The sequence below is a fragment of the Panthera pardus genome, unplaced genomic scaffold, assembly GCF_024362965.1.
Source record: "Panthera pardus isolate Hobbes unplaced genomic scaffold, ASM2436296v1 HiC_scaffold_6, whole genome shotgun sequence".
Lineage (NCBI taxonomy): Eukaryota > Metazoa > Chordata > Mammalia > Carnivora > Felidae > Panthera > Panthera pardus.
The window spans coordinates 53,514,721-53,532,927 of record NW_026526991.1 but is presented as its reverse complement, the minus strand read 5'-3'; the positions used below and the strand labels follow the sequence as shown (position 1 = coordinate 53,532,927).

The 18,207-nt window shown below is 36.1% G+C and overlaps 1 protein-coding gene across 5 annotated transcripts in view; it reads left to right on the top strand.

The window, feature by feature from the left end:
* The window catches only part of MON2 (MON2 homolog, regulator of endosome-to-Golgi trafficking), a 121,164-nt gene that overhangs the window by 46,127 nt on the left and 56,830 nt on the right, over positions 1-18,207 (top strand). For all 5 annotated transcript variants that reach the window (XM_019454970.2, XM_053895776.1, XM_019454968.2 and 2 more), the window contains 7 exons: positions 3,321-3,445; positions 3,864-4,000; positions 6,035-6,188; positions 12,321-12,553; positions 14,899-14,980; positions 15,551-15,735; positions 16,903-17,015. In XM_019454970.2, coding sequence (XP_019310515.1) covers positions 3,321-3,445; positions 3,864-4,000; positions 6,035-6,188; positions 12,321-12,553; positions 14,899-14,980; positions 15,551-15,735; positions 16,903-17,015 — 1,029 coding nt within the window. The remainder of the gene's footprint in view (positions 1-3,320; positions 3,446-3,863; positions 4,001-6,034; positions 6,189-12,320; positions 12,554-14,898; positions 14,981-15,550; positions 15,736-16,902; positions 17,016-18,207) is intronic.

Below are 18,207 nucleotides of genomic sequence, written 5' to 3'. Positions count from 1 at the left end.
ATTAAAAAGACAGACACTTACAGGTCAAATTTAATAAAATTAATAATTTGTATTTTATTTTTTATTTATGCTTATTTTTATTTACTTATTTTCATTGTGGTTTAGTGAAATAGACCTTTTTAAAACAAAATTGTGTGTGGGAGTGAAAAATACAATGATACTAGTGCAGTTTGGTGCTACTGCCTTGATTCGTGCTAAAGCACCAGCTGTTATACCCACCATTGCTTTCGTATCATCAGTGCAAATGTCAATACACTAAAAATGGCAAGTAATATCTTAGTGTTACTATAAAAATAATTGTGACCTCATTTTAACCCCACTTAGGGGAATCACTTAACTAGGGAATCTGTTCTCCTTCAGTATTCACCAGCTTATTTTGTTGTATCAAGTAGCTCAGGGGTGGAGATACCTAACATTCAAAGGTTGGTTCTGTTAATATATCTAGAGTGACTGGAGGAAATTGGAATGCCCCGGTCATTCAGGAAGAGATATAATATAGCAGGTATAGTATATTCTTCCTCTTTTCTATCATCTGAGCTAGATGTTTCTCTGTCCTCTGAATCATTTATGCTTTGTGTCCAGATATCTTTTTTAGGAAGATAGTTTAAGGGATTTGTGAAACTTAGCTTATAAGTTGGTAGCATATCTCTTTTCTACCTTTGACTCACTGCTTTTAAAAAGGAGTTAATGGGGCTATTTTGACTTACCCAACCTAATTTTCTACTGCTTCACATACATGTCTCCAACAAAGGATCTTAGCACTACAAATTCATTAGCCAAAAGGTTGTTTACTCTTATCAGCCTTTGAGAAATAGACTCCTGCATTTATAGTCTATCAGACTGTCTTTGTTGTGTCCTAAGTCAACAGTTACTTTATTATGTACATAGTTCCTTATCAGAAATCCATGTGCTACTGTGATTAAAATTTCTACCAGAATGAGCGATTAATCTTAAGCATCAGTTGTCTCTTGACTACTATCCAGTACCAAAGGACTGTAGGAATTCAGAAACATTCATTACTCTTCATGCTAGTATAATGGAGTTTATGAGGTATCTTCATGTCACATTAGGCCAATTAGACTTAGGCCATAGAAACCATTCTTTTAAATATTCTTTTTTAAAAATTTTTTAATGTTTATCTTAGAGGGAGAGGCAGAGTATGGGCAGGGGAGGGGCAGAGAGAGAGGGAGTCACAGAATCCGAAGCAGGCTTCAGGCTCTGAGCTATCAGCACAGAGCCCGATGTGAGGCTCGAACCCAAGAACCGTAAGATCATGACCTGAGCTGAAGTCAGATGCTCAACTGACTGAGCCACCCAGGCGCTCCCCATAGATGCCATTCTTAATACACATTTCCCTGTGAGTGCAGCTTCTTGGGAAAAAGGCTTAACAAATTCACAGCAGGTGCCCTCCATTGATGTCCTTGAGAACAATGCAGTGACCTCAACACTAGTTCTCTGATCAGACTTTCACACTTGGCAAGGAGGAAGGAAAGGAGACCAAAGTTCCAGACCTCAGGAGAAAGGCTCTCATTTACCCAAATTACAAGGTTGTAGTGGCTGTAGTATAAATTGTTTGATTTGCTTTTTTTTTTTTAAGATTACAAATTATTAAAGCCTTTGAATTTTTGTATGTTATGATATATTCAGGTAGTAATTTTTATGGAATAAGTACTAAAATAATACAGGTCTCTAGGTATTGTTATGTACATAGTACTCCTCGTACATGATTTTTCAGCTGACAGAATGCGCTGTAGTCCTTCTCTTACAGGAGAGGAACTGATATACTCTTCAAGGCAAGTTTTATAATAATATTTCTTTTGGCTGTGATATAATGTTTTTGAGAGCCTTTGTTTTCTGGCCTCAAAACCTGGCTTATGAGCCTTCAATTGTACTACTGCATTTATATTTCACTTTTATTCTAAAAGAGGTAGTGCGCGTTTGGAGGACCCACTAATGTTAAAACTCTGTTGTAGATAACAACTTGCATAGTGAGTCACCAGCATGATTCTTTATCAGTTCTTTACTAAAAGGGATCATTTGTTTAGGAAAAAATGTGCTCCGTATTTGCATGGCACTTTATCATATTTACGAGACGTTTTTATTTTTACAATTTTCTCATTTGATTTCTCTGGAAGATGAGATGCTTTTATCCTTTATTTATAAGGTTATGTAACTTGTCATCCACTCTGTTGGATAAAGCTGAGCCCATCTGATTTCTGATCTAATGCTTTTTAACAGTATCATGTTTAGGACAGTGATAAGCCTCTGTTTTAGGACTTCCCCAATCATAGCAATCCAAGAATAAAGTTTTTAATTACCCCTTCTGCTTTATCTTCATGATTATGTCCTAGTTTTAAGCATCCAGTTAACAGGACTGTAAGACATTAGAAGATACCAACTGCTAAGACTTTGGGCTAACATCCTGACGACTGCTATATTTCTGAAATTTCTTGCCCCACATGATGCTTACTCATTTCAGGGTACCCCCAGCTAACTCATCCAATAATGTGCTACACTTGGTATAAAGGGAGATTTCAGTTTGGCCTACTAATCACAATGTCAGGTCCTTACCTCACAAGGATCCTGCTGTGCCCTCAGTTAATGTGTAACATTAAGAAGTAATCTATTAACTTTTGAAAAAACTGGTTACTTTTTTTTGTTCATTTATTCATCTACCACACATTTAGTGTGTAATGTTGAGAATGTGCTCTAAACATTTTTATTTACAAAGAGCTTGCAGAAGAGATGATTTATATTAACAGTAATGATAACGGATATTTATAAAGAAAGGGAAACTATGTACCAGGCGTCATTCTAAGTACTTTATATCTTATACTTGTTAACTGCTATGGATTCCTTTTTGTTTTTCCCTAGAAAATATACACTAAACATGCTTACGTTTATTGCCTCTTTGTTTAAGCAGCACAAGAACATATGGAAAAACTTGTGGTATTATTAAAGAGTAGAATATACATCCTACCAGCAGTTTACATGTATGTGTGCTACCTGGCAGCAGTGAGGATAGTGTGATGGCGCATAGTGCTTTCTAAAGAATGAGGATAAAAGATTGACCATGTGAGCAGATGACTAGTGTGTGTTTTCAGAGATGTACTTAGAGAGAGACTGATTATTTTTACTGTTAGCTTTTCCCTTATATAACTGCTCTTCCCTTCCTTTTCTCTACTCCCCATTAAGAATTATAATTTATTTAAAGTTAGAAGATTTTATTGATTTTTCCATAAACTAAGAACAAGAGTGTATTTTATAAATTCCTATCTTAGATTTAAAGATATATTATTAAAAAATCTTATACTTTTTAGGTAACTGAATGTGAGATATTTCTGTCACTTCTGGTGAAATTTCTGGATGCAGATAAACCACAGTGGCTACGAGCTGTTGCAGTAGAATCTATACACAGACTCTGTGTGCAGCCTCAGCTATTAAGGTAGAACCTCAGCAGTATTTAGTTAAATAGGTTAATGTTTGTGCTAGTAGGAAGACTTTTAAGTTTTCCCAAACGTTAGTGATTTCTAAACAAAGAAAATTGTGTATTGTATGTATATAGAGGGGTAGGGGTGTGAGTGTGGAAAACAACTGAGAAGTGGGCAAAAAACATGGGTAGTAATTGCCATCAGTTCAAATTACTGGTTAATACAGCCAAGAAAAATTTTTTTGGAACATTGACCTCAGTCTCAACCTTTGTACTAACTTAGTAAAATAACTCAGGTGTGATGAAGTTTTGAGTATAGCATTCAGACTGACAAATCAAAATTACTTGCTATTAAAAAATGTTAATATATTCAAATATTTTCCCTAGAAACATTTTATTAAACATTTTATTTTATTTAAAAATTATTTTACAGGTCATTTTGTCAGTCCTATGATATGAAACAGCATTCTACCAAGGTTTTTCGTGATATTGTAAATGCCCTGGGATCTTTTATCCAGTCATTGTTTCTTGTCCCTCCTACTGGAAATCCTGCTACAACAAACCAAGCTGGTAAAGGCTAATTCATATTTTGTTTTTTATATTCTGCCACGATTTACAATATGCACTATTCTGAGAGGGTATTTCATGGAAATTTTGTGAATAGAGAAATTTGAATTACCTAAATGTGTTGATAGTAAAGACTTTCACTTAAAGAATATTCAATCTCGGGGCACCTGGGTGGCTCAGCTGGTTAAGTGCCCAACTTTGGCTCAGGTCATGATCTCATGGTTTGTGGGTTTGAGCCCTGCATTGGGCTGTGTGGTGACAGTTGAGAGCCTGGAACCTGCTTGGGATTCTGTGTCTCTCTCTAACCCTCTCCCACTCATGCTCTGTCTCTCTCAAAAATAAAATAAACATAAGAAAAAGTTTAAAAAAAAGGAATATTCAGTCTTATTGAGGCAATTGTGTTTCTTTTTTTTTTTTTTTAAGCTTATTCATTTATTTTGGGGGGTGGGGGATAGAGAGAGTCAGAATCAGGCTGTGCATCATCAGCACAGAACCCAGCATGGGGCTTAAAGTCATGAACCAGAGATCACACCCGGAGCCAAAACCAAGAGTCGGATGCTTAACCAACTGAGCCACGCATGCACCGTATTTCTTTCTTTCTTTTTTTTTAATGTTTATTTATTTATTATGAGAGAGAGAGAGAGAGAGAGCGAGCATGTGCATCAACAGGGGAGGGGCAGAGAGGGAGAGAGAGAATCCCAGGCACGCTCCATGCTGTCAACCCAGAGCCCAACTTGGGGTTCGATTCCACAAACCGTGAGATCATTACTTGAGCCGAAATCAAGAGTTGGACACTTAACTGGCTGAGCCATTCAGGAGCCCTGTGTTTAGTTCTTTCCAGAATATGTTTCTTTCTCTGGTATACTTTCAGTTTCTCTAATCACATAAGAATAAGACTTTAGATGTTTATCTTCATTTTAAAAGAGTCTTCATTTTGTGCCTCTCTTTAAAAAGAGTCTGGGTGCGCCTGGGTGGCTCAGTCGGTTAAGTGGCCGACTTGGGCTCAGGTCATGATCTCGCGGTCCGTGAGTTCGAGCCCCGCGTCAGGCTCTGTGCTGACAGCTCAGCCTGGAGCCTGTTTCAGATTCTGTGTCTCCCTCTCTCTGACCCTCCCCTGTTCATGCTCTGTCTCTCCCTGTCTCAAAAATAAAACGTTTAAAAAAAAAAAAAATTAAAAATAAATAAATAAATAAATAAATAAATAGTCTGGTTCACCATCTTAGGAGGTCTGTTAGTCTTTCTTTTAACGAAATGGGTGAACTTGATTTAAGCTTGTTTGGAAATCAGTATACAACTTCTAGTTTCTCTTTGCCTTCTTTATCTTCTACTTTTTACTATCTGATTAATGGTTCTTTTAATTCATTATTTTCACCTATGGTGAAAAGTGGTCTAACAGAAAGTATATTGTAAAGTTTGTCAATAGTTTTACTAATTAGTACTTTTTTTTTTATAAAAAGGGAAATGGTGGGGTATCTGGGTGCTCAGGCAGTTAAGTGTCTGACTCTTGATTTCAGCTCAGGTCATGAGAGCCTGTGTTGAGCTCCATGCTGGGTGTGGAGCCGGCTTAAGATTCTCTCTCTTTCTCCCTCTGCCCTTCTTCCCTGCTCGTGCTCTCTCTCTCTAAAAAATAAAAAAGGAAATGGTGTTCTGGGAAGACAGAGAGACTCTCTAATAGCCATAATAGGATTGATAAACTTCATTTATTTGTGCAGTATCCATTCCTGTAGAACAAATTAAAAAAAATTTTTTTTAGAACAGGAGTTGGGGAGAGTGGCAGAGAGAGAGAGAGAGAGAGAGAGAGATTGATTGAATCTTAAGTAGGCTCCAGACTCAGCATGGAGCCTGATTCCAGGTTCGATCCCATGACCCTGGGATCATGACTGAACCAAAATCAAGAGTTGGATGCTCAACTAATTGAGCCACCCAGGTGCCCCTAGAACAATTTTTTTTTTTTTTAATTGAACAGATACTTTAATATCATTGATTTGTAATTAAGTAGTAAATTGGTATCTTTGTTTTCTTCTCCTTATCTAATAGGAAATAATAACTCAGGGGGCCCTGTCTCAACACCAGCTAACTCAGGAATGTTGGGGATTGGTGGAGGTGTTACTTTGCTACCAGCATTTGAATATAGAGGAACTTGGATACCTATTCTGACTATAACAGTACAAGGCAGTGCAAAAGCCACCTAGTAAGTAGTAGTAGCCTTATTTTATGATTGATGTTGTTGGGGATATTTTATCATAAAATGTTTCTCTCTGCATTATATTTTGAATTCAAGCCTACTAATACAGTTTAGAACTAATTTTTTTGGCCGTATTTTGAGATTTTTACTAAGGATTGGATTTTGTTTGTTTTCTTTTGTCTATTTGTAGACCTGTTAATAGCATTATGAAACAAAATGTGGTTTTTCTACCTGAGGACCGAGTCATCTGTTTTATATGGCTTTTTGATTTAAGTATGTGACTTGATTTCAGACCCTTTGGACTTAGGTCTTCTAATACTGACTTTACCAGCAGCAAATTCTTTAATTTTAAAAATCTCAGTTTCTTCACCTATAAAATGGGAGTAGTGATATATTTACCTTTCAGGATTCTCTAGGTAATAAAAGTTATTTTAACTGTTTAGCTAATTCCATTGTTAGGGTTTAACATACAGTACTTTTAGTTTAATTAATTTGAAGTGTTTAATGGATACCATATATGTTATTTGTATTATCATTAGTTATTTCAGTTTAACAAATATATAGTCGGCAGTGTATTGTTTATTTTTCTTAAGTCGAAGTGAACTGCTATGCTCCAGAGATAAAGCAGTTAACACCACATAGGTTTAATGCTGCAGCTGTTGTGAAGCAGTTAATTCATACATTTTTGAATGCTTAGTATGTATAATTAAAATACTATTCCGATGACAGTAAATCAAAACTTAAGATTTGAAGCAGAGTCTCTGACTAGTTTGTTGGTTTGTTTGGTTATTTATTTATTTATTCATTCATTAAAATTTGAGCATAGGGGCACCTGGGTGGCTCAGCCAGTTAAGCGTCCGACTTTAGCTCAGTTCATGATCTCATGGTTTGTGAGTTCAAACCCGGTGTCAGGCTCTGTGCTGACAGCTCAGAGCCTGGAGCTTGCTTCAGCTTTTGTCTCTCTCTCTCTCTCTCCCTCCCCTGCTCACACTGTCTCTCTCTCTCTCTCTCCTCTCTCTCTCTCTCTCTCTCTCAAGAATAAATAAACATTTTAAAAAAATGTGAGTATAGTACACGTTACATTAGTTTCAGGTGTACAATATAATACAGTGATTTGACAAGTTTATGCATTATGTTGTGTTCATCACAAGTGTAGCTGCCATCTGACTCCTTACATCACTGTGACAATATCATTGACTCTATTCTTTATGCTTTGCCTTTTATTCTTGTCACTTATTCATTCCGTGACTAGAAGAACTGGAAGCCTGTGTCTCCCACACCCCTTTACTCATTTGCCCAACCTCCTTTTCTCTGACTAGTTTAAATGATAAATTTATATGGTGTGTCAGTCTACATTGTATGATCATGATATTTTGCTGTGCAGCTTTATTTTGCCTAAAAGTGTAAAAGCATGGAGTCATAGAGGACTGAAATATTTAACTAAAATTCATTGTTATTTTTAGTCATTTAAAAGATAATGTTACCTAGTCTCATATAAGCTTTTGCTTGCTATAAAGGCTAGTGGTGCAAGTATACTAGAGAATCAAATTTAAAAGAATCATATTTCTAGCACTGAAGGAGACAGTAATCTGATTCATTCACTTCCCCACCTCATTTTATAAGTTGAAAAAACCCCAACATGGAACTAAATTGCTGCCCTTATGGAACTTATGTATTAGTGAGTGAGATAGTCAATAAAGGCTCAAATAAACATGTAATATCACCTTGCCAGTGGTTAATTCTTTGAAGAAAAGACAAGTTAAGGGGATAGAGAGTGACCAAGGTGAAGATGGGGACAGAAATGATCTCTGAGGATAGAAGATTGAACAGATACATAACTAAAGGGAGAGAGTGAGTGCTTGAGGAAGAAAAATCAAAACAAATGACAAAAGAGTAATTACTTGGCAAAGTTGTAAGAATTGCTTTTTCATTAATAAAATGGAAGTCAGAAACCAATGGTCTAATTTTTCTCTTTCTTTTCTTCTTTCTTTCTTTCTTTCTTTCTTTCTTTCTTTCTTTCTTTCTTTCTTTCTTTCTTTCTTTCTTTCTTTCTTTCTTTCTTTCCTTATCTCAAGAGGCAGCATAAGTAGGGGAGAGGCAGAGAAAAAGGGGAGAGAGAGAATCCCAAGCAGGCTCTATGGTGCCAGCGCAGAGCCTGATGCCGGGCTTGAGCCCACAAAGCCGTGAGATCATGATCTGAGCTGAAACCAAGAGTTGGCCGCTTATCCAACCAAGCCACCCAGGGGCCCCTGAAACCAATTGTTTAATTTATTCTTTTTGTTTTAAAAGAACAGCAAATAGTTTTTTTAAGTTTATTTATTGAGAGAGAGAGAGAAAAAATCCCAAGCAGGCTCTGCACTGTCAGAGTGGAGGCTGACGCAGGGCTCAGACCCATGAACCATGAGATCATGACCTGACCTCAGATGCTCCACCAGCTGAGCCACCAAGGAGCCCCAGGGCCAATTGTTTGTTGATAATTTAGTCCTTGTCAGTTAAGAGAGTTGATTTTAACTAGTTCTGCTACTAAATACTGTCATTTCGAGTATAGCACATTATTTCACTTGAAGACAGAGCTAGGACTAAATCTCTAAAGGAACATGTAAATAGATTTTTTTAGTGCTATAAACACTGAGATTACTCACCTCTGAAATCAAAAATAGCTAAAAAAATATTGGGTGCTCTTCTGTACATGAATTAGCATGTTTTCATTGAAGCTTCCCTGTTGAATTGGCATCTTTTATTCATTCATTTGTTTTGAGATTCAGTATAAAGTTATTTTTACTATTTTCTTTGAAGGTAAAAATGGAAATCTTGATTGTGTATTCTGTTCATGTATTGACTTTTTTAAGTATGTAATCGTTTGAAAACTTAAGTGATGTACAGACAGAAGTAGTTTTGTTTTTTTAAATTTTTTTAATGTTTATTTATTTTTGAGAGAGAGAGAGACAGAGCATGAGCAGGGGAGGGGCAGAGAGAGAGGGGGGCACAGAATCTGAAGCAGGCTCCAGGCTCTGAGCTATCAGCACAGAGCCTGATGCGGGGCTCGAACTCACGAACCATGAGATTGTGACCTGAGCTGAAGTCGGACGCTTAACTGACTGAGCCACCCAGGTGCCCTCAGAAGTAGTTTTGACCTAAGTATTGTTGACATATTCTTTCAGATTAAATACACTGTGGTTTCTTTCAAAGTTGGGCTTGTGACAGTTTTGCAAGTTTACCTAAATTTAAAAATACTTAAATAAACGAGTTACATTTTATCTAAAACTGGAATTTATGTAGTGATTCTAATAAAGTAGCCCTGAAATATTGAGGTAAGAAAGTGTAGGCCATGTTATAGGCTGTGGTATAAATAAACATAAATCACCTTTTTTCTCCTAACTATTCTGGCACTTAAAGTCTTTACCGTAGAATTTGGGGATTGGAGTTTTGGATATTTAGGATTATATTATCTGTTTTAGATGCATTTTCACAGTAGATCATTTGTTCTTTGAAAGTAGAGATTTGTCTGAAAAAAACAATTAGTGCTGATAGGCTTAATGTGTGGCTTTATACAGTTGAATCCAGAAAATTTACCCTTGCTGTTTGAGCTTAGATCTCTTGATCAAGAATGTATTTATATTTTTATTGAATACCTAAATTTTAAAATACTCAGAGCCGGCAAATGCTAGGGCCTAAATTGATAGACTTTAGAATCAGACTTGGGTTAAGAACTGCTGATTGGTAGCGGTGTCACCATAGTCCTTGGTTTCATCATCTGTGTCTTTTAGGGGTTTTGTGTGGAGTTTAAACAAGACAAAATGCACCAAAAAAATACCTTAAAGTCCCGGGCCAAGAGTAATTGCACAACAAATGATAGCTATTTACTTTGAGTTTTGCATTTATTTATAAATTACCTACCTCCAGTCTTGATTATGATTCAGGGACTTTTAGGATTTGAAGTAGGAAATCTCTTTTATTAACTTTAATTTTTTAAAATAATTTTTTCAAGTTTATTTATTTATTTTGAGAGAAACAGAGAGAGCACAAGCCAGGGAGGGGCGGGGGGGAGGGGAGGGAGGGAGAGAGAGGGACAGAGAGAGGGAGAGAATATGAGAATCCCAAGCAGGCTCTGTAAAGTCAGCGCAGAGCTCGATGTGGGGCTCGAACGCATCAAACCATGAGATCATGACCTGAGCCAAAATCAGGAGTCAGATGCTTAACTGACTGAGCCACCCAGGCACCCCTTTTATTAACTTTTTTTATTGTAATCTTTAGTGATTTCAATTGTATAGATGTAATTCACAAACCTAAAATTTAGTCTTAGTGTATAATTTATGGTTTCATTGTATTCAAAAGCTATATACAACAGTAACTACCATTTAATTCCAGAACTTTTTCATCACCCCAGAAAGAAACCCCTTACCCATTATCAGTCATTCCTCAGTCTCCCTTTCCCCACCCCCTAGCAACCATGAATCTACCTTGCGTCTCTACTGATTTGCCTATTCTGGATATTTCATATAAAAGTAATCGTACAATAAATATTCTTTTGTTCAGGCTTTCACTTAGCATGTTTTGAAGGTTCATTCATGTTGTAGGATATATCACTATTTCACTTCTTTTTGTGGGTAAATAATTCTGATTTATGGATGTACTGCATTTTGTTTATCCATCATTTGATGGGCATTTGGGTTGTTTCCACTTTTTGGCTTTTAGAGATAATGCTGCTGTAAGCATTTGTGTGTAACTTTTTTGCTTAGACATATGTTTTCATTTTTCTTGGATATATACCTAGGAGTAGAATTGCTGGGTCATGTAGTTGTGGATGTTTAACTTTTGAAGAACTGCCAAACTATTTTCCCAAGAGACTGTACCATTTTACATTCCCACCAACAGTATATGAGGGTTCAGATTTCTCTACATTCTGAGCAATGCTTATTACTATCTTTTGATTATTGTCATAGTCTTTTGATCATAGCCATCCTAGTGGATATTAAATGTTATCTTACCATATTTCAACTTGCATTTCTCTAAAAACTGATGACTTTGAGTTTCTTATTCATGTGTTTATTGGCCATTTATATATCATCTTGGGAGAAATGTCTTTTCAGATCCTTTGCTCCTTTTTATTTATTTTTTATTATTATTTAGCTATAAGTGTTATATATTCTTTAGTCCCCTATTAGATATATGATTTGCTATTCTGTGGATTGCCTTTCATTTTCTTAACAGTATCCTTTGAAGGACAATATTTTTTAATTTTGATGAATTCAATTTATTTTTTCTTCTGTTGCTTGTGCTTTTGGCATCATATCTAACAAATCAGTACTTAATGTGAGGTTGTGGAGATTTTTGCCCAGGTTTTCAACTAAGAGTTTTTAGTTTTAGCCCTTACATTTAGGTCGTTCATACATTTTGAGTTAATTTTTGTATATGGTGCAAGGTAGATCCACCATCATTCATTTACATATGAATATCCAGTTTTTCCAGTACCACCAGTTCTTTTTCCATTGATTTATCTTGACAGATTTCTGTTTTAAGGAACTTAAAACCATAACTCTTTATTTGCCATGATTTAAGACAAAAGATTTATCTTCCCTTTTGAAAGCTTTGTTTTAACTATGGGGTAGAAACTGCTCTAAAATATGACTTTGACATACTGAAGCTCTGAGTATTATTCTTACTCTGTTGACATATTGTATCTGAGATGATAGCTAAGCTGGATATCTCACAGTAATACTTTCTCAGTGTGAAAGTATCTTCCCGTTTAAAGGATTGATTTGATAGCACCTTACTTTGAAAGCACCTTAGTCAGATTTGAGTGGTTTTATAATCCATTTAGTCTTACACTATTTTGCATGTCTTTATTTTTCTAGTGCCAACATTTAATGAAAATATTGGCACATCTTGTGGGGAGAGGCAAAAAAGTAAGTTATTAAACTAATTAGTTATGGAAGTGGTCAGACCTTAATTTTTCTAATCAGTTTCTTAGAATACTGAGAAGGGAGCCCTCCTCCGAACAACACAAACTCAGTAATGTCCATTCACTTTTGCAGTTTGTTGCTCTTAATTTCTGTAGACTGCAAATTATGGAAATCCTTTCATGTATTTTCATTATTGTGGCTTTTAATTAGTGTTCTGATTTTCTCATAATTTCAGCCTAGAGATGTTGGACAAAGTTGAGCCCCCAACTATACCAGAAGGTTATGCTATGTCTGTGGCATTCCACTGTTTGCTAGACCTTGTACGTGGAATCACTAGTATGATTGAAGGAGAGTTAGGAGAGGTGGAAACAGAATGTCAGACTACCACTGAAGCAGCTTCTTCACCAACACAGTCATCAGAACGGCAAGAATCACCGTCAACGTCAGACCAAATGGATAAGGAAATAGGTATATGTGATGTATTTTTAACTTTTATTTTGAAATAATTTGAAATTTACAGAAAAGTTGCACAGATACTAGAGTTCCCATATGTCCTTCACCCTGATTTCCCAGTTGTTAACAGTACCATATTTGTGTAATTGTATTTATATTTGTCACTATACTTTTTACCTTTTTAACTATTAGAGAATAAGTTGCAGACATGATGCCCAATTTCCCCTTAATACTTCAGTGTTTTCTAAAAAATAAGGACAGTTTCCTATATAACTATAGTACAGTCCCATCATAAATTTAGCATTAGCCCAGTATTATCTAATTTGAGACCTCATTCAAATTTTGCCAGTTGCCCCAATGATGTCTTTTTTTCTATTTCTTTTCCTTTTTCTTTTCCTTTTCCTTTTCATTTGTGTTTTTGTTTTTGTTTTCTTTTTTTAGAGAGAGAGACAGACAGTGTGAGCCAGAGTGGGGCAGATAGAGGGAGAGAAAGAGATAATCCCAAGCAGGCTCTGCACTGTCAGCGTAGAGCCTCATGCGGGACTTGAACTCATGAACCATGAGATTATGACCCGAGCCAAAACCAAGAGTCAGAGGCTTAATCAGTTGAGCCCCCCAGGTGCCTCCCAATGAGGTCTTTTATGTTCTGGGATTACCTGTTGAATTTAGTTTCATGTTGCTATACTGTCCTTTAATCTAGAACATGTCCTTAGTTTTTTCTTGTTTTATATGACCTTGACCCTTTTGAATTTTTTTTTTTTTTTCAACGTTTTTTTATTTATTTTTGGGACAGAGAGAGACAGAGCATGAACCGGGGAGGGGCAGAGAGAGAGGGAGACACAGAATCGGAAACAGGCTCCAGGCTCCGAGCCATCAGCCCAGAGCCTGACGCGGGGCTCGAACTCACGGACCGCGAGATCGTGACCTGGCTGAAGTCGGACGCTTAACCGACTGCGCCACCCAGGCGCCCCTGACCTTGACCCTTTTGAAGGGTAGCTCAGTCAGTTTGGGTTTGTCTTTTGCTTCCTCATAATTAGATTCAATTTATTCATTTTTACCATAGAAATGTTGCTGCATTATACTTAGGGTATCAACATGTCAGGAGCATACAGTGTCAGCATGTCTCATTATTGGTAATGTTACCATTTGGTTAATATGTCTGGCTGGTTTCTTCAATGTAAGAATAATTATGAACTTTTTGTGGAGAAATATTTTGAGACTAATCTAAAATATAAAAGAGAGCTTTTCCTTCTCTCCCATTTATTTTTTTAAGATTTATTCATTTATATTATTTTTTATATATTGGACATTATTCTTTTTCTGCCACCTCCCCCCTTCCTGCTATTCTTGCCCTGATGTTCTAATGGCAAATACAGTCCTAAAATTACAGAATGTTTTTTTCACTTCAAGCCTTACTACTACTTTTACAGTGATGATGGTTATCAGTTGCTTTGATTTTTTTTTTCCCCCAGAATGGCAGAATGGAATTTTATTTTATTGAAGGGTTGCAATCTATGATTATCATTATTTGGTTTAACACTCAGATTGTTCCTGACATTGCCAGTGGGACCCCTTTCAAACTGGTCACTATGTCCTTTTGTCATTTTCTGACCTCTACCTTACTATCTGACACAACAAAATGTTCTAAACTCATCTTTGATTTTTCTTGCCAAGCCCAGGATTCAGTTATTTATCTAAGGAGCCCTAGCTTCTTTTAGTTTAGAATAGTATTTGGAAACTAACACATGGGCACTAGTGTGCTTTTTACTACTTGAAAAAGAAATGCACGCATACACATGCACAAACAAGCATACATCTCTCTACATTTTAAAAATGCCTGTCTAAAAATGTCTGTGTAAATGAGGTTTCTCCAGTTCTGGTTTAATACCACAAGGTTTATTTTCAACTTTCCATGTTTGTAATTACCTTCTCCAACAGTGAAAACTTGGTCCCAGTTTATTCAGTGGATTCGCTTTATTTACTTGATTCCCAATGTGTGTGTGTGTGTGTGTGTGTGTGTGTGTGTGTGTGTCACCAATCTCCTGGCTGAACCAGCTGATCACTCTTAGCTGATCACAGAGGCTGAAAGATTGGCCCAATGAAGGGGAAGGGAAAAGGACCTGACATTACACACACACACACACACACACCAGTCAGTTAACTTTTTGAATTCTGAAACTCTGGTGTGGTTTTTAAGTTTTCATTGATTCAAATATATTTTAAATATTATAGATTTTAGTATTATAATTGAGTTGTTGATGGAATATATAATGTATCATCATATGACTAGGGAGGTTTTAGAATAGCATTTTGTCAAATACTATGTTATCATGAAGTATTGTGTGTTTTTGTCATTTAAGTCAGTAGAGCTGTTTGGGAAGAAATGGTGAATGCCTGCTGGTGTGGTTTACTTGCTGCTCTCTCTCTCCTTCTTGATGCCAGGTATTAAGTCTTTATAATTTTTATATTGCATGTGACAGTTAATAAGAAACAAACATTAAAATTGTTACTTCAATTTGTCTTAAGATTTATTTCTTAATATTAGTTTTTGGACATTATTCTTTTTCTGCCACCTCCCCCCTTCCTCCTATTCTTGCCCTGCTCCCCACCAGAGTAGTTGTCATAATGTTTTAACGGAAAATCCAGTCCTAAAATTACAGAATTTTTTTTTTCACTTCAAGCCTTACTACTACTTTTACAGTGATGATGATTATCAGTAACTTTGATTTGTTTTCCAGAATGGCAGATTTTACTGATTTTAAAATGCTTGATATTTTAAGTTAAATCTTTGAGTGCTTAACCATTTTCTTCAATAATGAAATATGTATTATATATTGCTTTCACCCAATTCGGATTTTCAGATATTATGTTGATTAGTTAAAATTCCTTAAGTATATTTTGCTGTTATTTGTCTATAGATTTTCTTAAAACTCCACTGAATACCTAATTGCACATCATGTTTGCAGTATAATTAAACATAATCATATTAAATACAATACTTTATCTTTTCAGCACAGATGAAGCTGCCACTGAGAATATTTTAAAAGCTGAACTGACTATGGCTGCTCTTTGTGGAAGACTGGGCCTTGTAACTTCAAGAGACGCCTTTATAACTGCAATATGCAAAGGTTCCCTGCCCCCCCATTATGCTCTTACTGTGCTGAATACCACCACCGCAGCCACGCTTTCCAACAAATGTAAGACTTCAGCTTACTCGGAGTTTTTTTTCATCTAGTGATGTGACATTATGTAGAGAAAATATTATAGAAATTCCTAGTTCAAGCCTACCTGTTTTACTCTCTGACTATGACCTCTGCGAGAAGTCTGCAGACTTCTCTGGGTCTGCAACCCAGAGCTTAAATTTTTTCCATCTCTTTAAAACAATGGGGGTGCAGGGAGTATAATACCAATTTTCAACAATAATAGTGAGGATAAAAGAAAATAAATCTCCAGGGTGCCTGGGTGGCTCAGATGGTTAAACATCAAATTTCGGCTCATGTTGTGATCTCATGGCTTGTGAGTTCGAGCTCAGCATCGGGATCTGAGCTGACAGCTCAGAGCCTGGGGCCGGTTTTGGATTCAGTGTCTCCATCTCTCTCTGCCCCTTCCCCACTCATGCTTTGACTGTCTGTCTCTCTCAAAAATAAATAAACATTAAAAAAAATTTTTAAAAGAAAATAAATCTGGAAGTCTGTTGTAAACTATATCATACTGTTGAAATGGTGGTTTGGGGTGCCTGGCTGGCTCAGTCAGTGAAACGTGCAACTCTTGATCTTGAGGTCATGAGTTTGAGCCCCACATTGGGTCTAGAGATTACTTAAAATAAATAAATAAACTTAAAAAAAATAAAAAAAAGTAGTGGTGTTTTTTTGTTTGTTTTTGTTTTTATTTTTTTCAACGAACTAGTAGAACAATAATGCTGCTTTTAACGTTCAGATATTTTTTTTCTTGTTCAATACTTTGAAAACACTCAAGTTTGTTACATGTAATAAAAATATATTTCAAGATGGTATTTAGTTTTCAGACTGAAGATGTGAGATTTGACATCTAACTTTAACTATAAAAGTTTACTGGGAATATATGTTAAAATACTCAATGTGTCCTAATTCTATTTTGCTTGTGAAAAAGTATACCTAAGTTTTATAATTTTAAAAAGTTATCTAGAAAATTACTTAAAATTTGCTTAAATTATATTGGTTTTTATACCTCCTGAATTTCAAAAATGTTTGCATATAGATAATAGGTAACTGCGTAAGTGTCATAGTTGAACTTAGTTGAATCAGATTAATGTTTTAAAATACAACATTACTTTGAATAATGTGAAAAGTATATCTTAATTATTTAAGCTTTCCTTTGTGTTCTAGCATATTCCATTCAGGGCCAAAGTGTTATGATGATAAGTCCATCAAGTGAATCTCACCAGCAAGTTGTGGCAGTTGGTCAACCTCTGGCAGTCCAGCCTCAAGGAACAGTAATGGTGAAGGACTTTTCTTACCTTAGTTACCAATTAACTACCCAGCAAAGTTATTATACCTTTCTTTTTTTATTTTTTAAATCCAAGTGAGTTAACATGTAGTGTAATAATGGTTTCAAGAATAGAATTTAGTGATTTATCACTTACATATAACACCTAGTGCTCATCCCAACAAGAGCCCTCCTTAATGCCCATCACCCCTTTAGTCCATTCCCCCCATCCAACACCTCTCCAGCAACCCTCAGTTTGTTCTATACTTAAGAGTCTCTTATGGTTTGCCTTCATCTCTATTTTTATCTTATTTTTCATTCCCTACCCCTATATTTTTCTTTTTTGTTTCTTAAATTCTACATGAGTGAAATCATATGGTATTTGTCTTTCTCTGTCTGACTTATTTCACTTAGTACAGTATACTCTCGTTCTATCCATGTTGTTGCAAATGGCAAGATTTCATTCTTTTTTGATTGCTGGGTAATATTCATTGTATGTTTATACCACATTTTAAAAAAAAATTTTTTTTTAATGTTTATTTATTTTTGAGAGAGATAGAGAGACCGAGTGCAAGCTGGGGAGGGGCAGAGAGAGAGGGAGACACAGAATCCGAAGCAGGCTCCAGGCTCTGAGCTGTTGAGAGAGGCTCGAACTCACAAACTGAGAGATCATTACCTGAGCTGAAATCGGATGCTTAACCGACTGAGCCACTCATGTGCCCCTATATATACCACGTCTTCTTTATCCATTCATCAGTTAATGGACATTTGAGCCCTTTCCATACTTTGACTATTGTTGATAGTGTTGTGGTAAACATTGGGGTGCATGTGCCCCTTCAAATCAGCATTTTTGTATCCTTTGGATAAATAGCTAGTATGCAATTGTTGGATTGTATGGTAGCTCTATTTTTAATTTTTTTGAGAAATCTCCGTACTGTTTTCCAGAGTGGCTGCACCAGTTTGCATTCCCACCAGAAGTGCAAAAGTGTCCCCTTTTCTCCTCAACCTTGCCAACACCTGTTGTTCATTTTAGCCATTCTGACAGGTGTGAGGTGGTATTCGTTATGGTTTTGATTTGTATTTCTTTGATGATGAGTGATGTTGAACATTGTTTCATGTGTCTGTAAGCCATCTGGATGTCTTCCTTGGAAAAGTGTCTGTTCATGTCTTCTGCCCATTTCTTCACCGGATTATTGGTGTTTTGG